Raw genomic sequence first — 24,289 nt, 5'->3', positions numbered from 1 at the left:
GTGGAAGGAACTGAGATTGCCTTCAGTTGGATTTGCCTTCCAAGAGGCAAAGGCAAGTTGTTTCATAGCAACTGCCTCACCACAAGATTCAGTGTACCATGGACGGGAGGAAGGGTAAGACAACTGAAAACGAGATGGGATAAATCTGATAAATGATGGGGTAAGCAGTTTACTTTGGAAGAATTTCCAGGAAGAGTTTATGTCAGAAGCAGTAGAGATGGGAGACCAGTCCAGATGATTGATGGCTGCTTGCAGACCGTGCCAGTCGGCCTGAGTGAAATGCCAGTCTCGTCGACGCTGAGGAGGCTCTCTGAGAATGGCCAGAGAGATGTCCACTTTAACAAGCACATGATCAGAAGAACCGATTGGAGCAGAAGAAGAGCAGCAGACATTTGCAGGGAAGTTTGTCATAACGAAGTCTAGAAGAGAAGATGCTCCATTGACTGAGATCCGGGTCGGGAAATTGACATTGTGTCAGTCCCAATGAGTCGCAGAAGTCCTTTGCTGAGGAGCCATGGCTGGTGAGAGAGGAACCCACACCCAGCCAACTAGCATGGTGACAATTGAAATCACCACATATGAGGAAGAGAGAGTTGGGATGGGTAGATAGAAGTTGGTCCATATTATCAGACAGCGAGATGTAGATGGAGTCATCACTGTTTGGTGGACGGTACAGAACACATATGAACAAAAGGTGGGAGTGGAGACGAAGCCGTAACCAGAGGTACTCCTGGGGGTGGGCTTGAGAGAGGGCAGTGCAGGGAGAGTGAGGAAAAGAGTTTTTTATAAAGATAGCCACCCCACCACCAGGACAAGGCTCAGGTCTATCATACCGGAGGAGGGAGTAACCAGGAAGAGATATTAAGGAATCAGAGACATCTTGAAGGAGGAAAGTTTCTGTTAAGCAGATCAAGTCTGGATTGTCAGAAGCAACCTGAATGGAGAGATCAATCGGGTTTGAGCGAAGGCCTCGGATGTTTGAAGTCCATACCGTTAATGACGAGAGAGGGGGAGCATCGGGTGCAGGACAGGGGAGGGGAGGGGTAGGGTCAGATGAAGGATGAGTGAGAGGAGGAGGTAGGGAGAGCAGTTGATAGTGTGTCAGAGATTACAGAAGAGTTACAAGAAAGGGAAGGATTAGGAGGACGAAAGGTTTGATGGTGATGGGAAGAGGCTCAGTGAGGGGTTGTTTGAGGGGGGGCAGAGGAAAGTAGAAGGTTGGGGGAGATGGAGGTATGAGATAGAAGGGAGACGAAGTGGGGAGGAGGCAGCTTTGAGGAGGAGGAGGGAGAATTGCAGAGGGATGGCAGGGGGGGAGATTTGAAGGGGAGGGGTGAGGGGGAGTTTAGGAGGGGAGGGGCAAGGGGGGAGTTTAGGAGGGGAGGGGCAAGGGGGGAGATTTGGAGGGGAGGGGTGAGGAGGGAGTTTAGAAAGTGGATGATTAATGAAAAACGAACATTTATAACAAATTGGGTTTATTGTGATTTTCAAGTTAGAGATCCGTTTAAGAACGATGGAGGAGGGGTGGAATGAATGAATGAATTTAGAGCATGTATTGAGGAATAATTGTAAGAGATTGAATTATTATTTTTTTGAAGTGGAATGAGTTGAGGAAATTGATGTCTTTTAAATAGGAAGAAAAACAAACAACATGTTGTAATAAACCACTGAATAAACCACTGCAGGGGAAAGTTTAAACATATTTAAACAGAACCGTGAAGAACAATCTTATATTCACAAAATAGCAACGGGGAGAGGGCCTAGAGGGACAACCACAAATCATGTGAACAGGGCAAAAGGTGGAAGGCAAGGAGATCAAGGGCAAGGAGATCATTTGAGTCTGTTTGTCTGCCTGTCTATTTGTTTGTTTGTCCGCACAGAATAGATATGATTTTCTCTGCAACCATTGGTCCGATTGACAGGAAATTTTCACCATTGGTGCAACTACTGTATATATTTTTAAAATAATTATGATGTCATAGGTCACGTGTGGTACAGGCACCATCTTGGAAAAAACGAAAAACCTCGCAGGTGCTGCATAGAAAAAATGGAGACAAGGCTCATTGTAAAGAGCTCTCCATGGGGAATAAAATATGTTAATGATGTCATTGATGGGGACAATGGGTGCCGGCTTAGGATGCCGGCTTAGGATCCTAGGATCCTGGGTTCGAATCTCGGTCGATCGCCGAATTAATGCCAGGGGGGTTGACTCAGCCTGTCATCCTTCCGAGGTTGGCTAATTGAGTACCAGTTCACTGGTAATTCCCTGTTTGTCGTTGAAGGCGGCAAAAAGGGTTGGCGTCAGGAAGGGCATCCGGCCGTAAAACATTGCTTCAAAAAGGGGACCAAAAAACAACAACTACCACGGTCCCCGAAAAGGCCAACCCCCGCTTTGCGGGGAAAAATGGCCTCTAAACGGTGGGTTTTTTTTTAATGATGTCATTGATGCCTCCATTATGATGTCATAATTCGACAAGTACAAAACTTCATCAGATCAAGATGAAATTTTTTGAGCATCATCTCGGGATAAATTGGTCAATAAAAAAATGAACATATGTCACCCACAGGGTGAACCGTATCTTGCCAAAATGTGAAAATTCCGTTTTTTCGTCATGACGTCATCAAATGACGTCATAGCGTCAAACTGTTTACAGATCTGGGAAGCACTCATCAAGGGCATTCATATGAGGTATTACTCGATATGGTACCTACGATTTCAAAATTTGACCTTGGGGTCAATAATTTTCGACCTCCAGCGCTAACCATGAAGGTCAAGGCCGATCGCCACCAAAAACTAATCAGCTGAGCGCCGGACCATATACTAGATTCCCATGAAGTTTGGAGACGATCCGATCAAAGTTACTCAAAAAATTAGTGTTTCGTCGACCTCCATGATTGACCACAAAGTGACCTTGACCTTTGACCTTGACCTTCAAAATTTTGTGTGCTGAAGGGTATCTCTATAGGACTCTGATATGCGAAGTTACAGGAGTTTCCAATAATAACTGTGGTCTACAGAGTGATCTAAACGTGAAAAAAAAATGATTAACCACAAACAAACATACAAGCTGACTAATACATCTTGCAAAAACTTCGTTTTGGCAAGATAAAAATGATGAAGTCATCGGTCACGTGGTTTGGCCGCCATATTTGTTTTAACACAAACGCCTTAAAAAACACTGAAAACACGTCCTGGCGAGAGTTTGCAATCTCTGATTGTTCTTTCTTGTTTAATTTTTTGTTGGTGCTGGCAAGCTTGCCTACTCTTCGCAAAGGGCTCCATGGGATCTCCAACGTCCACCAACTAATGCTGCCAGACATGACACCTGGATTAACGTACATCCAAGGGATGGCACACACATTGTTTAATCGAGCCTGTGAAACACTGGGATGACAGTTTATAGCTGGAATCCGTTTCAAACCCAGGTTAAACAGCTCAGACACGTGTGCATACCTCTAGAACAGCGGTTCTTAACCTGGGGGTCGTGACCCTCCATTGTGGTCGTTTGGGGTTTTCCGGGGGTCATGAAGGGGTTATAAATACCATATCAATTTGTTGAGCCCATTTTTAGGAACCTAACAAAGATACATACCACACACAGTATTTTGTTCGCGTATGCGCGTACGTCACGACACTCAGGTTAAGAACCGCTGCTCTAGAGTCTAGGCTATCCTGGCAACCTCTGAGGATTACCCATGAATAGGTAGAACATTTTGTTATCACATTTTTTCTGCTGGGAATTGAACCTACACTGGGCCTACTCTGGTTTTATATAAACCCAAGCCCCGAATTATCTCATGAGTCAATTTGGATAGCAAAATGGACAGAGAAGGGATTTCTTTGAAAGTGTACGGTACTTTCCCCTAAATCGCTAAACTGTGGCTCTTTCACCTAATCAGATGAACCATGGGATGCACCACAAAATGCAGCTAATCACTGGAAGAGCACTCTAGCCAAGGTTTGGCTCAAGAATGTGGCATCTTGTGGCCTTGTGATCGTGTTCCTGGTGCTTGCAGCCATCGCCGCATTTGTGGCATACCAATCAATCTCAGACTTCCAGCGGCAAGCCAAGCACCCTGCAATGTCGGTCTCATTCAAGGAGGTGCAGAGCTACGAGGCACCAGGTAAATAGGGAGTGGGCCAAGATTTGCACGATCTCAAACTTTGAGCAATGGGGATTACATTGGGCAAAACAATGTTCCGGTCTATCCCACCCTGTCAGACTCATTTGTGCATGCCGATACTCCACAGGAATTGTGCTGTTCCCAGAGAGTGCCGAGCTCCTCTCCTGCAACCACTTTTATGGCACGCTTCCTCCACTGGACCACCCTGGAGAGCCTGGCACCCTCGCCTGTGTCATTCGGGAGGTGTACTCTGAATCCAATGTGCATGACGACGTACCCTGGGTGTGAGGCAGACCTTGGGTCAGGGATTGTCTGTTTAAGTAATTATGGACTATTTATTGTGAAATTAACATCACATAAGTGACATTTTCAAATGAGAGATGGAACTGTATATAGGCAGAGTCACATGGGTCAGGGGGAGTAACTAATTCGCGTTTCATTTGTTACAGAAACGTGCACTAGTCATACGAGGTCCTGAGGCTGTTCTGCAACAGGAATTGCTCTTCCTGCATTTTCGCCTGAACCAGTCACAGCAGGACTTTAGTGGAATTAATTACTTGCTTTTCTCCGGCTTCGATGACTTCACTCACAGGTTCCATATACTCATCTGGTGTCTGCTCAAGTGTTTTGTTTTTCTGAGAACTTTGAAACTGACTCGGTCACTTTACACGTCATTCGTTTGAATCCAAAATGGGAAACGATGTGAATGTTTGGTAATCTCGCTTAACGACTCCTACAACGGTTCACTAATTTGACCACATTCATTGTTTTCATACTCTGTTAATGGCTTGTAGCGATATAATACCAAACAAGTACGGATACATTCAAAGTACACTGCCCCCATGACAAATAAATAAATAAATAAATAACATATCCTCCAGCACGCGGCATTGCCAGGATGCCTCAAAATCAACAAAAGTATCCTTTATAGCCAAATCACTTGGTCACTGCCATGTCCAAGTATCAGCTTCCTAGCACAAAAGGTGCCTGAGATATTGCCCATATGAGAAAGAAAATAAATAAGTGATTTGATGTGAAATGTTAAATAAGTGAAAATAAATGATTAAACAATTAATTGATGAATAAAAAAATTTAAAAACCGTCTTTGCCAAAGTACTTGCTCACTATTGTGCCGAAATTTCAGCTTCCCAGCTCAAAGGATGGCTGAGATATTGCCCGGACAAACAAACAAACAGAGTGAAAACTGAGTAAGCGTGTCATTGACGACCCCCCTTCGGTGCCCAACGATGACATCATACAGCTCCTGTAGATGGAATAGGAAAGGAGCTGTTTGACCTCAGTGTGTGCATGTGTATGTGCGTGCGTATGTGTGTCAGTCAGTGAGTCCACTTGCAGAAAAACTTTGATTTCGTGCCTTTGGGCAGCCTACATTTTAATATTTCACCCTAGTTTCTCTTGGGTACGGTTTGGCAAAGTTGTCCAATGAAGCCATAACATTGTTGCTTGTGTCTAGTTTAAACACAAGTTGATTTTGCTTCGGGAATGTGGATTATATCAAAGTTATCCATGCCCGTCCTTCACTGTGTGTTTGCCTGCACCACTCATGGTTTGAGGTATGCTGTAAGACCTATGGGCTCAACTAGCATGCCTAATCGCCCTTGAATATGGTTTGACACCAAATTATTTTCTCTAATTTAACAATAAGTTGATTTTCTATCTTGAATGTACATTATGTCTAAGTTAGAGATGATTAATCCTGTGTTTTATCATTTGTGTCATTTATTCACCCTGTGTCTGTCTTTGTGTCTGTATGTTGTTGTCAACTGCCATACTTTTCTTATCTCTACCATCTTTCAAAGAGGTTTGTCTGTGTCTGGTGGGGAGCCTGCCTGTTTCACATATGAATTAATTGATGGTGAATAGTTAACTTTACAAAACATTATAGACTTATTTTTCATGATGTATATGGATGTGGAAATTTATTGGGTGACTTATTAATCTTGCATGTTTCCAAAGGAATACGAAAATGTATTGTAACGGTCCTGTGTTAAAGTGTGTCCGCATTATCAGATCTACTGTACTAATCATATGATTGACCACCTTTAGAGGCCATCATATGATTGAATAATATATTTTATATAATCATTTACTATTTATGATGTCCTTTCACAGCAACAATAGTTCAGCATACTTGGAAAAGCTCATGACCTCGCGAACGTTGTGGAGTTTCTCGGGTGGATTCCGCACATGGGTGAAGATGTCTCTGATTCGCACACCAGCCGATGACTCCAGGCTAGACGAGTTTCATCAGGAGGTGATATAAACTTATTTTGATTAATACTCTGTATGAACCACAATTCATATATATATATATATATATATATATATATATATATATATATATATATATATATATATATATATATATATATATATGTATGTATGTATGTATATATGTATATATGTATGTATGTATATATGTATATATGTATATATGTATGTATGTATATATATATGTATATATGTATGTATGTATATATGTATGTATATATATATGTATATATATATATATATATATATATGTATATATATATATATCATATTGTTGCGGATCTGTCGCCGGCCTTCCCCCCTTACCAAGGGGGGGGGGGGGGGGTAGTCCCCTTGTCTTTGACTGACCAGACGCGACCCGAGACCTATCACGTCCTTTCCGGACAGTGCTAAATAGGGTTGGAGGACCAAATTCGCTGTTACCTAAGTACTAGCGCTGCCCTGAAACAAGGAGATAAGCCTCACCCGAACCACGTGTGTTGGTGGATGCGCCGAGCGGTAGCGTACACGTGATCCGAGCCATTTAGTTGATGGAACCCGATTGGAGCTATGTTATTCGTACCACGCTTAGTCAATGGAGAAATCACAGGTACGATCGAATCAGGAAAGACAGGAAGAACAAATAGTTTAATTACTATTGCACGTATTTACAGTACAGGATGCAGAGACACAGGGCAGCTTATACAGTCTTATTCTTAATACCCAAGACTACGGGCCCATCTGACACACACACACACTCACACGGGGATTTTTTTTTTTTTTTTTTTTTTTTTTTTTTTTTTGTATACAAGATCGAGGCTCGTGAAAGAGCGAACATTAATCACACAGAAAGACAAACAGACACATAAAACAAATAACATCGGGAGCGGTAGACAAGATGGGGAGAGAGGGGGAAGGACACAAACACAACATTTGAGAGCAGGGACCGAGAGACATGGAGACATCGAGAGATCTGTGGGAGGGAGAGGGCTTTGGGGGGGAGGCATGTGAAGGGGGGGGGGTGGGAGAGGTATAAACATATGGACACTGCCAGGATTTCCAGGAAATAAGTTGGAATTTCAAACAAGGTGGATCTGGGGTGAATTAGTGGGGGTAGAAAAGATCAAGGTTATGGATGGGGGAAGATAAGAGATGGTGGTGAACAGCTGTTTTAAAGACCTGGAGGGAGGAGAGGGATTGAAGGGAGTGTGGGAGTTTGTTCCACAGGCGGGAGAAAAGAGGAATGAAAGAGTGAAGGTGAGCAGAGAGCCGAGATTTCGGCAGTTTAACCATCAGAGGGTTGCTGGCAGATCTTGTGCGACCTGTAGGAATATTTGGGGGACAGAGCACAGAGAGAGCTGGGGGAGCAAGGCCGGAGAGGAGTCGGTAGAAGACAGAAAGACCACCTACCTGCCTGCGGTGAGTGAGTGAAAGGCCCTCAGAGATAGCTTCATCGCGGGAGATTCCAATGATTTTGAAAGCTTTGGATTCAACAGCGTGAAGCCGAGCCAGGTGTGAGGCAGGAGCACCAGCCCATAGGGGAGAACAGTATTCCATAGAGCTGCGGATGAAAGCCTTGTATGTGGTGAGGAGCTCAGGTGTGCCGAGGAAGGACTTCGCACGACGGAGGATGCCCAGTCGGCGACTGGCTTTGAAGGCCAGCTTGGAAATGTGGTTTTCCCAAGAAAGATCATGGCAGATAGTGAGACCCAAAAGCTTGAGTGACAGAACTTCTTGGAGAGGATTGTTGAGAAAGTAGATGGGAGGGTTGTCCAGTCGATCTTTTCGGAGAGACATAGTAAGAGAGTGAGATTTGGCAGGATTGAAAGACATGTTCCACTTGTTTGACCAGTCTGTGATTTTGTCCAGGTCTTCAGAGAGTGAGGAGGCTGCAGACTGCCGATCTGAGGGAAGAGGAATGGAGCGGCAGAGAGTGGAGTCATCAGCAAAGAGATAGAGAGGATTTTCCAGAGAGTCAGAGAGATCATTGATAAAGACCAGAAAAAGCACAGGGCCCAGCACACTTCCTTGGGGAACTCCAGCCTGAACAGGAAGGGGAGATGAGAGAAATCCATTCAGGGCCACACGTTGACTACGACCAGAGAGGAAGTCCGCAAGCCATGCATGGAGATTTCCATGGATACCATAGGAGGAGAGTTTGGTGAGCAGAGCTGGGTGCCAGACCGTATCAAAGGCTCTTGATATGTCAAGGGAGACAGCTCTGATTTCCTGTTTGGCATTGAGGACCTCCATCCATTGTTGAGACAGCAGAAGCAGCATGTCCAGAGTAGAGTGACCTGGTCTGAAACCAAATTGATGATCAGAGATCAAGCCATTGGAGAAGAGACACGTGTTGCAGATGAAGATGAGGATGGTCAGCACGTCCAGGGATGGATGGCACGTCCAAGGATGGTCAGCCCCCTCCGGTCCTCAGCTCGTCCCGCACAGATGGATCCTTGGGAAGGCAGGAGCTCGTAACGTGCCGTTTGGACGCAAAGGTTATTACGGCGTACGGTAGGGGGCGGGCTCTGGTGCGGCTGACGGTAAATCACTGGCGGCTATTGCCGCGTTTACTTGCATGGCTGGGATATTCGCTATTCGCCACTGGCGCATTTTGCTGTGGCTGCGTACTCGTACCGCCAACGCTTTTTCTTCTTCCCCTCTGGCGCGTACCTAATATGGCGAGATTACAGTTCAAAGCCTCAAAGCGCTATCACAACTAAGTGCTCTTCACGAGTCCCTTTTGATGCGCTTCAACAAGTGCTCACAATGCGCTTCCCAACAAGTCCTCGCTGTAAGTCCTTTACAATCTGCTCGCCCCCCTCAAGTCCTTTCGATCTGCGAGTCCTCCGACCAAGTCCTTGCGAGTCCTTCCCTCTGCGAGTCCTTTTGAGGGCTGTTCGCATGGACTTGTATAGCCCCGCCCAGCGAACTCTCTGGAACTCACGAGATCTCTCTTACCACGCCTTCTCACGCCATGCCGCTCAAGCCCTGGTTGGTTGGTGACCCCTACCGTCATTGCTTGTGTCGCTCCACCCCGACCTTCCGAGGCCTACCTCGTGTTAACTTGACTAGTGAGCACCCTAATGTGACGTGGAACGAATTGTGCCCATAGAGGTAGAATTGGAGGGTGGACGCAAAATGAATGGGACCTAATCTCATGTCTTTACACAACGTAGATATTAATAGGGGAAATGGCCTATACTTACACATACTAAGAAATAACTATACTACAAGGGGCCTACGTGTTGCTCGTGGAACTAACTATTGGGGGGCAACCTTTAACCTTTAATGAGTCCAATGTGCAAATCTCAAAACCGTAGCACTGCCCCCCTCCTTCGCCAGACTCGTCCCCGAGTCGAACCACCCATGTGCGAACGACCGGTTTTGAGAAAGGTTCAGGACTAGTTTTTAAATTACGTGTGACACTTAGGTGTGGTTTTCCCTCTAATATTTAATCTAACACCCTGTATGTGACAGTTTTACAACACTAGATATGTCCCACTTACTGCGTTGTGTAACTAACTCTAACCGACTCACACCCACAGCTAACCGAATTGCGGAATTAATTCTCAAACTAAACATGAAGCCGGTGGGGGGCATGTTATTTACAACACTAAACTAATTATTTACATCTCTATAACCCAGGACTTGTTCTTTTTGGAAGGAAAATTGGAGGGGAGAAAACACAGCAATGCACCAATACACCAATACATATTGCACCAAAAGTTCAAATGTCATCGTGACATATTAATGACATAATGTCATAAATGCACAATCAAATGTCAATGTCAAATGTAAATCAAATGTCATAATAAATGTCACATTTGCTGCTTGGCTGCTGCTTGGCTGCATCTTCTTGCTTCCTGCTTCGTCTTCGGTGTGCCATAATAAAAACTTAAAGGTCCTCTTTCCTGACACACCAGAATACAATGCACAAACCGTGTCCGTTTTTATTTGCCAGCAGGGCCAATCTTAGGTGGTCCGACTGTGTGACATCGACGCCACTTAAAACCAGTGGTCCACAGGTGCAAGGTAACGTTTGCAGCAAATGACCGCTCAGCAAAGATGCCAGGCCACAGAACGTGTGGTCCATAAGGTGTATTGGTGCAGCAAAAGGTAGCAGGGGTGCTGCACAGGTGTAGCCAGGCGCAGCTGCACAGTTCAAGGTTCCTGCACACTCCCCTCCAAAATGGGTCCATGGGTGGGGAGGAAAGACAAAGCACAGTTAGCAGAGGCAAGGACGCAAAGGTACACATCATACAAGGTAATGCAATGTGAGGGGCGCGGAGGAGCGAGCAGAGCAGACTCATCCCTACCGTCCGTACCCCCCAACGTCGGCTACACTACAGTACCTTTACCCCTCCCCTGTATTTACACTTTACAAATTCGTCTCTTTGTCTTGTCTCCCATATCTCCCTCTAAACCAAATTCGTCTTCCAATCCCTCCCAAGAAGGAAGAGATGGAATTACACACAATGTCACACTTCACGACATGATGCGTCTTACACTCAAATCGTTCACAAAACGTGGTGTGGAGTTCCGTCTCCCTTGGTGAGTGGATGTGGATGGTGCGAAGAGAATTCCTCATTTCCTAACTACACTAGTTACATTAACTCACTTGCACAACCCGGGGTCATGCCCTGCCAATTGGCATCTTTAAACTATGCGGTTCTAAAAACCGAATTCCCATTGATCACCTGGTGCCTTCCAATTTGGGTCTCACTCCCCAATTTTTCTTACTGTGCCTTTGCACAATTTCGGGGCTGGGTAGTGTGGCTCCACCAGCCATTTCCACAGACTCATGCACCCATCCAAGCACTTCATTGCCACTACTCGCACCACAGGTGTCAATATCCAAACAATTTACCTAAACCCTCTACCTGACTTTAAACTACCCACCCCGGGTATCCGTAAATGGGTCCTCCTTCCCCATTCACTCCTTCGCACCATGCATTCCACACCTTTTGTTCCCACACCAAGCATTCCACACTACTCATCTCACACACCATTATTGTCGCACACCACTTTCCATACACACCTGTTCCCCACTTGCACACCACGCAAGCTAATTCACTCTAACACACTCCCTGTCTCCACAATACACCACCTCTGGTTATCCCCAACCAATTCCTCATTTGCTCAAGCTCAACACACACCCAATTCCTCATTTGCTCAAGCTTAACACACACCCAATTCCTCATTTGCTCAAGCTTAACACACACCCAATTCCTCATTTGCTCAAGCTCACCAAGATTCTCATTCAATTCCTCATTTGCTCAAGCTCATCACACACCCAATTCCTCATTTGCTCAAGCTCACCAAGATTCTCATTCAATTCCTCATTTGCTCAAGCTCATCACACACCCAATTCCTCATTTGCGCAACAATAAGATTCTCACACACACAGCCATTCTCAATCAATGCCTCATTTGCTGCGCACCACAAAGATTCTCACACACACAGCATCATCTAACTAGAGCTGCTTTTGCCCTTTAGACTCGTGCTTTCCCGTCATCCCTTACACTAAGCACATCCCTCGTCATTAACATCCATCTAATCTAACTACGGCCCCTCTACCTGTACAAAAGTCACTACTTAAATCTTGTCCCTACGGTCTGCTAAATCCCTATCAATATCCGAGCCCGCCCTCGGCTAGTCTTCACTGCCACCCCATAAATCTAAAGCTCATGTGCCCCAATGGAATGGTACAGCTACCATTCCCCTATGCAGGGTACCATTCCCCAACACTATCACTAATCGTCCACTGTACTCGAGCCTCTCAGTGCGGATATACACTTTCACAGCTCGGCTTCGCAAAGCCGAGCGATGCATGCGGGTGGTTCGTCTACTGTAGGTTGGGTCCGTCCGGCATTTTCGATTCAGGGGAGGAGGCATGCTTGGGCCAAGGTTCCAGACGCCATCTCTGCGCGGAGCCTTTCGGTCCCCTGCGCGATGGCCCAACCGCCCACGGTCGGAGCACCACGGCCGCCAGGGGGCGCGGCCCCGACCTCTCCTACCCCCCCTTGAACCGTGCCGATCGCCTTTCCCGCTAAGGCGCGGCACCGACCATACAGGGCGGGGCCCGGCATGAATCGTGCACGCCGTCGCGGCAACGATCCCCGCTGCACACAAAGCACACCACTCACCGAGGACTCGCGTCGGCTATACGTCGCCCTAAACGCTACTCCCCCGGTCTGCGTCGATGCTCGAGTCGCATTCTCACACCCGTTCCACACTCGTACACTGCGGCGCTCCAGCGCCTCCCATACACTCCCTGCATTCTATTACTGCACTCTCCCGTGCACTCTTTTCTTGCACACTCAGGTGCACACCACTCAGGCGCACTCACGCCATTCGCACACTCCCTCGCGCACATTCTGGCGCACTCATACCACTCACACTCCGTTACACACTTTTCCTCCACGCACTCCTCTCGTGCACTCTCTCGTTACATCCTCTGTAACACCCACGGGTGTACACACCCAATCATCACCGCACACCCTCGCGCATACTCTTGCGCACACTCCTTTGTTACGCACCCCGTAACAACCACGGGTGTGCACTCTCCCGGTACACACCCAATCAGCGCACACTTACCCACGGGTGTGCACTCTCCTGTTGCACACCCAATCACGTGCTCTGGTGTGCACTCCTGCACACTCCCGACGACACACTCCGGTGTGCATCCTCTCTCGCTCTCCTCGGCCATCACACACTCTGTTTCACACTCGTCTTCGACGCACTCTTCCCACATACACTCCGTCTTGCACTCGCGCTCCGGCGCACACTTTTTCCTCACATGCGCGCCATTCGCTTTCACACCGCACCACGGACCTTCCACGAGCACCCGGGTTCCGTCTGGATCCCAAGCGAGCTAAAAATCTTTTCGCGCCAAACACATTCCTGCTATGCACGCTCCTGCTCACCTTGAGGATCCTCTTCTCCGCCAACACCTGCAAACTTTCATTGGGGTTAGGCAGCACGACATCACAATGCGAACATGGACTTTGTGCACATTCCATCTTTTCCTCCCGCAATTCATTTACTTTTTCTCCCGTCTCTTCAGCCCCATTTCACCTATAATTTCTGTTTCTTTATCTAGCTCGACGACCGCCGGTGCACGTAAAATTCTCTTTTCCAATTCGGCGGCCGTCGGCTTTTCCACACCCCGAGTCGCGATTTCTATACACTCGGCCCATTCCCCCGCGCTCTGCTCTACCCCGCTCCACACGCGTTCCCCACACCGCGTTACCTCGTCGTGTCCTTTTGCGACCTCTTCGCTCAACCTGCGCCTTATATCCTTCCCTGCCTCTTTTATTTCTTTCTTTGACGCCAATAAGCTTGTTACATACACGTCAAGTGGGTCGACGACAACCGTTGACTACCTGATGGTGCGTAGGCGAGATAGGGGGCACCTCCGGGACACAAAGGTGATCCCGGGGGAGGAGGCTGTTTCACAGCACCACTTGGTTGTCTGCAACATAAGGGTGAAAGGTGCGAGGAGAGCTCGGCGGGTGAAGTACCAATCGAGAATGAAGGTGTGGAGGTTGAAAGAGGTGACAGTAAGGGAGGCATTAAAAGAGAGGCTGAGTAGGGTCGAGGATGATGTGGTTGAGCTTGAAAGTGGTTGGATGTCAATGAAAGCTAGTCTGTTGGGAGCCGTTGGTGAGGTATGTGGGTGGACAAAAGGACCACCGAGGCACTCAGAAACATGGTGGTGGGATGATGAAGTTGGAAAGAGGATTGACGAGAAGAGGAAGAAGTTGAAGGAGTGGCAGAAGGCGAAGGGTACGGGAGCAGAAAAAGCAGAGCATGAAAGTTATAAGGCAGCCAAGAAGGCTGCAAAGAAAGAGGTAGCAAAGGTGCAGGAGGCATGCAGGAAAATGTTCGGAGAACGCTTTGATTCGGAAGAGGGTCAGAAAGCAGTATTCAGGATTGCAAAGCAGATAGCGAAAGAGAGGTGTGATGTGATGGGGGTGAGTTGCTTGAAGGATGAAGTGGGACAAATCGTTGTCGACCCAGATGGAATTAAAGGAAGAGGGAAAAGATATATGGAAATGCTGTTGAATACAGAGAATGAATGGGATGACAACATAGAGAGTAACCCAGTTTTAGGACCGGCAGAGAAGATAACTGAGAAGGAAGTTGAGGAAGCGATAAAAGCAATGAAGGGTAGAAAAGCGGGAGGGCCGACGGGAGTTGTGGGAGATATGTTGAAGGCAGCAGGAAGTTGGGGTGTGAAGAGAATGACAGAGATCTGTAATCTGGTGGTGAAAGAAGGCCGCATTCCAGTGGATTGGGAACTGAGTACCCTCGTCCCTCTATACAAGGGGAAAGATGACCCTCTGGAGTGTGGCTCATACCGAGCGATAATGTTATTGGAGCATGGAATGAAGGTATTGGAAAGGGTGTTGGAGAGGAGGATAAGGAAGAAAGTGAAGATCGACGAAATGCAGTTTGGATTTATGCCAGGAAGAGGAACGACAGACGCACTTTTCATTGTGAGGCAGTTGCAGGAGAAGTACATGGAGAAGAGGAAGAAGTTGTTTCTTGGGTTTGTTCATCTGGAGAAAGCATTCGATAGGGTTCCACGCAAAGTATTGACATGGGCATTGAGGAAGGTAGGAGTGGAGGAATGGTTGATCAGAGTAGTGATGGCAATGTACAAAAGAGCGTGCACAGCTGTAAGGACGAAGGACGGGAACAGTGGTGAGTTTGAGGTGAAGGTGGGAGTGCATCAGGGGTCGGTACTAAGTCCACTACTATTTGTAGCTGTGATGGAGGTAGTGGCTCAGAACGTAAAGGAGGGTTTACCGTGGGAGTTGTTGTATGCAGATGATCTGGTGTTGATTGCGGAAAGTATGGATGGACTGAAGGAAAAGATGAACAAGTGGAAGGAATGTATGGAGACAAAAGGTCTGAAGGTGAATATCGGAAAGACGAAGGTGATGGCAAGTGGTAAAGCATGTGGTGAGGTGGAAAGAACTGGGAAGTGGCCCTGTGCTGTGTGTAGGAAGGGTGTCGGAGTGAACTCCATTCAATGTACAATGTGCGCTGAGTGGGTTCATCAAAAATGTAGTGGTCTGAGAGGGTCATTAACCAGTGTGGCAGCTACATTCAAATGTAAGGTGTGCACAGAGGGAGCTGCAGATGGAGGAAATGTTGAGTTGGATCTTGGAGACGGCGTGAAGCTGGAAGGTGTGAAAACATTTTGCTACCTCGGAGACATGCTGAATGGAGAAGGTGGATCAGACTCGGCAACGGTTGCTCGAGTGAGATGTGCATGGAAGACGTTTCGGGAACTGAGTGGTGTGCTGATGATGAGGGGAGTGTCGTTGAAGCTGAAGGGAAAGGTGTATGCTGCATGTGTGAGAAGTGTTATGATTTATGAGAGCGAGACATGGGTAATGAACGTAGAGCAGCAACGAAGGTTGAAAAGGGTGGAAATGCGAATGGTTTGACGGATGTGCGGAGTATCGTTGAGAGAGAGGAAGACAAATGATGAATTGCGAAAGATGATGGGAATAGAGCCTGTGATTGATGCTGTGAAGAGGAACAGGTTGAGATGGTTTGGTCATGTGTTGAGGAAGGATGAAAGTGGCTGGTTGAGAAGAGTGATGGAAATGAATGTAGAAGGAAGTAGAGGACGGGGAAGACCGAGAAAGACTTGGCTAAAGATGGTGGAAGAAGAAATGCGGGCACGGGGGTTAACAAGGAGAGATGCAGAAAATAGGGCAAAATGGAGAAGATTGTCATGGGGACCGCAAGGCTAACCCCCGCTCTAGTAGGGAAAATGGCCTTTAAAATGCATGTTGTTTGTGTTGTTGTTTGACGCCACCCTCATCCTTTCCAATTCCCGATTGGATTTGTCCCCCATTTCCTTTATTTGGCCGCCCATTTTGCTTTCCAATTTTTCCATGTTACCCCTTACTTCTTCCCTCATTTCCTTCAAGTTATTCTCTTGGGCATCCATTTTCCCATTTATTTTATTGATGCCATTCTTTTGGGCGTCCATTTTGTTTTCCAATCTACCCTCCATTGCCTCCATTTTTGCATTCATTTCCCTTCTTGATTCGTCCCCCTCCATTTTCAGGGATGCTTTTATCTGAACCATGAGTAATTCGATGCTAAACCCGGCTTGCACAGCGGGCCCGGCTTCCGCCGCCACATGCGAGGCGCCGCCATTTTCTTCCCCAGCTGCTGCACCCTCATCAATGTCCTCCATTACCAACTGCCCTTTTCGGTCCAGGGTTATTAATTCTTCTACCTCCTCTACCTCCTCATTTAGCCCCACCGGCATTCGACCGTCTTTGCTATCCATGGTACGAATTCAATTTGGATTTTTATACTAAATTTTGGTCGCTCTTAATTTTGACTAAATTTGTCCAAAAAAATTTGGTTGGGTTACAAATCCCACTCCCCGACACCAATTGTTGCGGATCTGTCGCCGGCCTTCCCCCCTTACCAAGGGGAGGGGGGGTTAGTCCCCTTGTCTTTGACTGACCAGATGCGACCCGAGACCGATCACGTCCTTTCCGGACAGCGCTAAATAGGGTTGCAGGACCAAATTCGCTGTTACCTAAGTACTAGCGCTGCCCTGAAACGAGGAGATAAGCCTCACCCGAACCACGTGTGTTGGTGGATGCGCCGAGCGGTAGCGTACACGTGATCCGAGCCGTTTAGTTGATGGAACCCGATTGGAGCGATGTTATTCGTACCACGCTTAGTCAATGGAGAAATCACAGGTACGATCGAATCAGGAAAGACAGGAAGAACAAATGGTTTAATTACTATTGCACGTATTTACAGTACAGGATGCAGAGACACAGGGCAGCTTATACAGTCTTATTCTTAATACCCAAGACTACGGGCCCGTCTGACACACACACACACACACACACACACACACACACACACACACACACACACACACACACACACACACACACACACACACACGGATTGCAGATGAAGATGAGGATGGTCAGCACGTCCAGGGATGGATGGCACATCCAAGGATGGTCAGCCCCCTCCGGTCCCCAGCTCGTCCCGCGCAGATGGATCCTTGGGAAGGCAGGAGCTCGTAACGTGCCATTTGGACACGAAGGTTATTACGGCGTACGATAGGGGGCGGGCTCTGGTGCGGCTGATGGTAAATCACTGGTGGCTATTGCCGCGTTTACTCGCGTGGCTGGGGTATTCGCTATTAGCCACTGGCGCGTTTTGCTGTGGCCGCGTACTCGTACCGCCAACACCTCTTCTTCTTCCCCTCTGGCCGCACGTAATATGGCGAGATTACAGTTCAAAGCCTCAAAGCGCTATCACAACGAAGTGCTCTTCACGAGTCCCTTTCGATGCGCTTCAACAAGTGCTCACAATGCGCTCCCAACAAGTCCTCGCTGTAAGTCCTTTACAATCCGCTCGCCCCCCTCAAGTCCTTTCGATCTGCGAGTCCTCCGACCAAGTCCTTGCGAGTCCTTCCCTCTGCGAGTCCTTTCGAGGGCTGTTTGCATGGACTTATATAGCCCCGCCCAGTGAACTCTCTGGAACTCACCAGATCTCTCTTACCATGCCTTCTCACGCCATGCTGCTCAAGCCCTGGTTGGTTGGTGACCCCTACCGTCATTGCTTCTGTCGCTCCACCCTCGACTCTGCCCCGACGTTCCGAGGCCTACCTCGTGTTGACTCGACTAATGAGCACCCTAATGCGACGTGGAACGAATTGTGCCCATAGAGGTGGAATTGGAGGGTGGACGCAAAATGAATGGGACCTAATCTCATGTCTTTACACAACGCAGATATTAATAGGGGAAATGGCCTATACTTACACATACTAAGAAATAACTATACTACAAGGGGCCTACGTGTTGCTCGTGGAACTAACTATTGGGGGGCAACCTTTAACCTTTAACCTTTAATGAGTCCAATGTGCAAATCTCAAAACCGTAGCAATATATACATATACACTATACAGTGCATTCAGAAAGTATTCAGACCCCTTCACTTTTTTCACATTTTGTTATGTTGCAGCCTCATGCTGAAATCGTTTAAATTCGATTTTTTCCTCATCAATCTACACTCAATACCCCATAATGACAAAGAGAAAACAGGATTTTAGAAAGTTTTGCAAATTTATTAAAAAGAAAAAACTGAAATATCACATTGATATAAGTATTCATACCCTTTGCTATGACACTTGAAATTTAGCTCAGGTGCCTCCCATTTCTCTTGATCATCTTTGAGATGTTTCTACACCTTGATTGGAGTCCACCTGTGGTAAATTCAATTGATTGGACATGATTTGGAAAGGCACACACCTGTCTATATAAGGTCTTTCAGCTGGCAATGCATATCAGAGCAAAAACCAAGCCATGAGGTCGAAGGAACTGCCTGAAGGGCTCAGACAGGATTGTGGCGAGGCACAGATCTGCGGAAGCCTACAAAAAAATTGCTGCTGCATTGAAGGTTTCCAAGAGCACAGTGGCCTCCATAATTCTTAAATGGAAGAAGTTTGGAACAACCAGGACTCTTCCTAGAGCTGGCCGCCTGGCCAAACTGAGCAATCGGGGGAGAAGGGCCTTGGTAAGAGAGGTGAACAAGAACACAATGTTCACTCTGGCTGAGCTCCAGAGATCCTGTGTGGAGATGGGAGAAACCTCCAGAAGGACAACCATCACTGCAACACTCCACCGATCTGGCTTTATGGCAGAGTGGCCAGCACCGATGCACCACGTCCAAAAGGAACCAACGCCGGGCCAGCGATCCCCACCCGAAGCCAATCTCCAACCCGAAGGGGCCGATCTCCAACATGAGGTCCAGCGCGAAGAGAGACAAAGAGCACAGAGAGGTTGTGCAGCACCAAGAGTCAAGAGAAAGAGGGACAAAATGTCGTGCGGCGCGCCCTTTTATAACCTTGCGTCCAATCTTCTCCAATGTTCTCTTTGCTGGTCCCCTGTCATTGGCCGAGTGCTCCCCGCACTGTGGTGTTGCTCGCCCCTCTCCCTGGCCAATCAACAGTCCTCCTGGGCATGGCTCCCAGCCTGCCATGAGGCTGGTTGCTAGGCCAGTTGGTGGTGTGGCTGGCTGCGCCCCCATCGGCGGTGCCCTGGCCTGGCTTTCTGCCTGTTTTCCTCCAAAGTCATTGTAAGGGAAGGGAACTAATTAATGTTGCACTGAAGGGCCTATCTAAGTGTTTATATGTGTATGTGTACGTTGCCATAAGGGACAAAGGAATGATTACCAGGGGTTTACCAGGGGACCAGGTTTTACACACAGGGGTTTATCTTCGTCCCGACACTATTTAACACCCGAACATCCTTGTATGTTCACAGGTATACTCTTATCCCGACAAACCGCCTAAAACGCAGAACTTATTGCAAGGTAGATTCCCTATCGCGACAGTCGAATGCCTACCTATACAGATCTACCTGGCTCTAGATATTCCTTTACCCCCCCGTCATAACAATACTTTCTGAATGCACTGTACCTGTCAGCAATGGGTGTGGCTGAAACAGCCGAATCCACTAATAAGGGGTGTTCGCATACTTTTGGCCATGTAGTGTATATAATTTTTATTCAGTTTGATATTTTTAACCAGCTTGTAAGCAGTTGTAAGCTTTTAATTTGTAAGCAGTTGCATGCCCATCCCCTGTTGCCTTGGGGGAGTTAGGAGTCTAAAACGAAGTGTTGGTAAGAGGTATTGAACCCTTCTCTTGACAGACCAATCAAGTGAAGTACAACAACAAACGGCAAGAGGCAGATCAGCTGACAGAACTGTTCTTTGTGGTGTTCGAGTGGAAAGATCCGTTCATCCAGGAAGTGCATCACGTGAGAGTTTTGGCCTGTATAATGTTGAACGGTTTCACCACTTTTACTGGACCAAGGCAACAACGTATGATATCCATAGACCTGACCATAAAGGCTTATATAATAATCCACTATCCTGGCAAAATGGACAACCAAATATGGAGTTGATATTTTCAAGGGGAATCCAGCAGCAATAACATCTCAGATTATTGAATCGATCAACTGTAGGTTACTGTTTACATATTTGAATTGGTGTGTACTCCTCTTGAAGGATACGTCTTGTGTGTGGCCTTCACAGGTGGTGACAGCCAGCCCTTGGAATGTTGCTGCGGTACTCTGTGGGGTCTTCCTAGCCCTGTTCAAGGTATTGTCTCAAATCAATCAAATTTTGTATGTGCTACACTTGTTCTTTAATGGGTGGTATGGACTACAAACTCCGTTGAAATGTTAATGCCCAAGAACTTTATAAGGAGTGAAACCCACCCACCCGTATTTCTGATACGTTTCCTTCATTCATCGCTTTTCTTCTTCCCTTCCTCTTTTCTTTTCGTCTCCTTTTCGTCTTCCTTTTCCCAAAAATGTTTTTTTTTTTTTCCTTGTCATGTAATTTGCCTCTTAATGAAATATTGTTACGGACCGCGGATAAGGTGTTGATTTGCCGAGCGGATGGCGGCCGCGGCCCGAACTATTAACAATGACTAAGACCCGATTCCTTAAACGTGGGCCAAATCGTGCCACAGATATTCAATGGGGAAAAGACAAAGACGACACGGATGTGAAGAAGAGGAAGACGAAGGCAAAAAGGTTTGAACTACGACTATTATTTATTACTATTTACAGGACCAAAAGAAACCAAGGAAGAAGGAAAGATAATGAAATAATGACAGAAGGAATCAAGGAGACACAGTTAGCTTATCTACACAGGCTTAACTTATACCCCAAGACAGAACAAACAAAGACGGACTCACACGAATGGGGAATTTGCAGGCAGGGATGATTGGAAGGAGGAATAGCTTGGTGGGAGCGGAAGGTTCAGCGGGGATCGGTCGGGCTGGAAGCGGACAGCCGCCGTCAATACTCGAGCTGGGATCGCCAAACCGCCGCGGTTCCAAACTGCACGGCGAAGCTCCTCTGGTGCACCGTGCGCTCTCCAAAGCTGCTCCTTAGAACTCTTTCTTGGCATCTCTGTGCAACTCTCTCTTGGCGCTTCTCACTTGGCACTTGGCACTTGGCACTTGTTCTTTCGCACTTGGCACTTGTTCTACTTGGCACTTGGCACTTCGCACTTCTGCCGTATCTCTGACTCAACTTCTCAAAGGCTTCCGCGCGCGCTTTTTATAACGCCGCGGGCGATCCAGCCGCCGGCCTCTAGAACACGCCCATCGGTGAGCTCGCCTCGGCCCTGATTGGTCGGCACGGGCTCTCTGGCTACGCCCTTGATGACGAGGGGCGGCCAACGCCCTGGATTCGGCGGCTCCTCCCCCTTCTTCTCCAAGCCCACCTCGTGGCTAATGGAGTCGCGGTGAAAACCGCCCAATAGCTGCGGCGAATGCAGTTGGCAATCGAGGCTTTGTTATTGACAATGAAAGGGGATCTATCTATTTGAATTCGGTGCAATGGAGGGTCAATTAATGGAAGACACAGCCTTAACCTACATAGAATAAGGAAATAAACTACCAACAAGGAGGAAATCTAAGATTGGCTAACGTGATTGTTTATGACCTAATTACGGGACGCACTTTGACCTTTATACACAACTAGAGGAAGGAGGGCGATATTTTTACAACAATTTACACAACAATAAAAAAAACACAATCCTCATATCCACAACACTGCACCCTCCTCCTCTTAGGCACGTCCCGGGCCTATTACCTTTACGTTTAGTGTGGCACGTAGGTGTAGTTCCCTCTACATTTAACCTGACCCTGAGTGTGACAGTTTTAAAACATAAATTAATATGTCCCGCTGCTCCATTGCACCCTGCCTAACAGATACACGCCCACAACTAACCGAATTGCGGAATTGTCTTCAAACTATACACTTACGGTGGGGGCGCATTATTTACAACGACGCTACTTTATTTACAAAACGCAACCCAGGACCTGTGATTGTTCTTTTGGGGGGGGAGGCAGTCTGCTCTGCATCGACGCACCACGAAGCACCCAACAACGCACCAATACACCATCATGCACCAATCGGTGCACAGTCACCACAGTTCAATAAAAATAAAAACAACAAACCCTGGTGCTGGTCTTGCTCTTCGGCTCCCTCTGCTGGCTATTGTTATCTTCCTGGTGTTGTCATCTTCTTTGCTGGCGGCCTATTTGCACATAAAATAAAATGCACCAAACGTGTCCATTGCTTTTATTTATGGCCCACAGGGGGCCGACTATGTATGGTTCACCTGTGGGGCATAGGTGCCCTGTGGCCAAGGTCCGCCAGCAAGATCTCGGGCCTTCATGGCCGGTTCCAGCAGAGGGGCCATGCCCCAACCCATGGGGTCCATAAGTGGTGCTCAGCCACAGACATGTGGTCCATAAGGTGGTGCATCGATGCAGACAGCTGTGGTTGCGAGAGTTTCGGGCGCACAAAGGCGGACTCTCGCACGCTCCCCTCGGTGCCCAGTGGCGCATGGTCCTCATGTGGGAGACAAGGGGGGGGGGGGGGGGGAAGACAGGTGAACGAGGGGTAAGGTCACAAGGGTACACATCAATAAAGGCAATGCAAGGCGAGGTGCGTATGGAGACGGAGCGGAGAAAAGCTCGTCCCTACCGTACATCACCCCCCCTGTCACCTACTCTACCCTTGCCCTTACCCCATATTTACAACAATCTACACATTTACAAATTCGTCACTACTGTCACGTCTTCCCATATCTCTCCTATACCAAATTCGTCTTCACAATCCCTCTAACCAAAATTTGCCATCACCAATTCATCATCAATCCTCATAAGGAGGGAGAGATGGAACACCAGCACAATGTCACACCCACGTCATGATGCGTCTCACATTCCAAACATTTGCTCAATAAAAATAACAAAAACATGGCATGGTGTGGAGTCCTGTCACCTCAGGTGAATGGATGCAGATGGTGCGAGGAGATCTCCATCCTAACTACCTTCTAAATGACTTTAATACTCTTTACACTACCCGGGGTCTTTCCCTGCCAAACCATTGGCCATCTTACTCTATGTGGTTTTAAGAACCAAATTCCCATTGACCAAACTGTGGTGCTTATCAATTTGGGGTCTCACTCCCCCGATTCATCTCCCGGTGCCCTTGCACAATTTCTGGGCTGAGACGTGTAGCTCTCCCAGCAGGTCTACCCACCTGCACACCTCCACCACTGTAGTTGCCACCCGAGCTTACCTAGCTCCTCACCCTAACCTATCTAACTGGGGAAGGCCCCTCCTGGCTCTGTCACCCCTCGGTGCCCTCTGGTACTGGGCTACCCGGGTCCGTCCTCCGGATCCTCGGGCCCCATCCACAACTCTAACGGCTCCCAGAGCCCACCTGTGGCCTCACCTGGCCGACATCCTCACAGTGGTGGAGTGCCCAATCAACTACATACACTAACAGGCTACACGCCCAGCCATTTCCACAACACTAATGCACCCATCCAAACTCCATTCTTCCACACGCACCACAGATGCCAATATCCAACCACAATTTACCTGTACCCTCTACCTAACTCTTAGACTACCCTCCCTGGGTATTCGTGATGGGGTTCCATCCTCCTTTCCCCCATCCACACCTTCGCACCATCCACTCCACTCCACAGTTTCCACCATACTCCCTCCATGACCATCCATTCCATACTCCATATATCCCACACAACCATTCTCCATTCACCTGCAGTTGCACACCTGTGCAATCTTACCTGGTGCCACCTGCACCCTCCTTCCTCCCTGGACCATTTGGTCAGCACAACTCACATCACTATCACTCTCACTCATACACTGCTCCATCCACCTGTTCAGTTGCACACCTGTGCAATCACAATACAACTCACAATCACAATCAGTTACTCATACCCTGCTCAATACACTTTCGATCCTTAACACACACAGCATCATCTCATCTA

The 24,289-nt window shown here is 47.6% G+C and overlaps 1 protein-coding gene across 1 annotated transcript in view; it reads left to right on the top strand.

Annotated features, from left to right (window-relative positions):
• Positions 1-24,289, top strand: part of PACC1 (proton activated chloride channel 1) — a 66,699-nt gene that overhangs the window by 6,747 nt on the left and 35,663 nt on the right. Inside the window, exons 3-8 of the mRNA XM_068101397.2 lie at positions 3,901-4,125; positions 4,253-4,407; positions 4,575-4,717; positions 6,259-6,400; positions 20,119-20,226; positions 20,504-20,569. Of these exons, the coding sequence (XP_067957498.2) occupies positions 3,901-4,125; positions 4,253-4,407; positions 4,575-4,717; positions 6,259-6,400; positions 20,119-20,226; positions 20,504-20,569 (839 nt within the window). The remainder of the gene's footprint in view (positions 1-3,900; positions 4,126-4,252; positions 4,408-4,574; positions 4,718-6,258; positions 6,401-20,118; positions 20,227-20,503; positions 20,570-24,289) is intronic.

The sequence above is a fragment of the Myxine glutinosa genome, chromosome 12, assembly GCF_964187855.1.
Source record: "Myxine glutinosa chromosome 12, kmMyxGlut1.1, whole genome shotgun sequence".
NCBI classification, from domain to species: Eukaryota; Metazoa; Chordata; class Myxini; order Myxiniformes; family Myxinidae; genus Myxine; species Myxine glutinosa.
The sequence above is the reverse complement of the archived record's forward strand: the minus strand, read 5'-3'. Positions and strand labels throughout refer to the sequence as shown.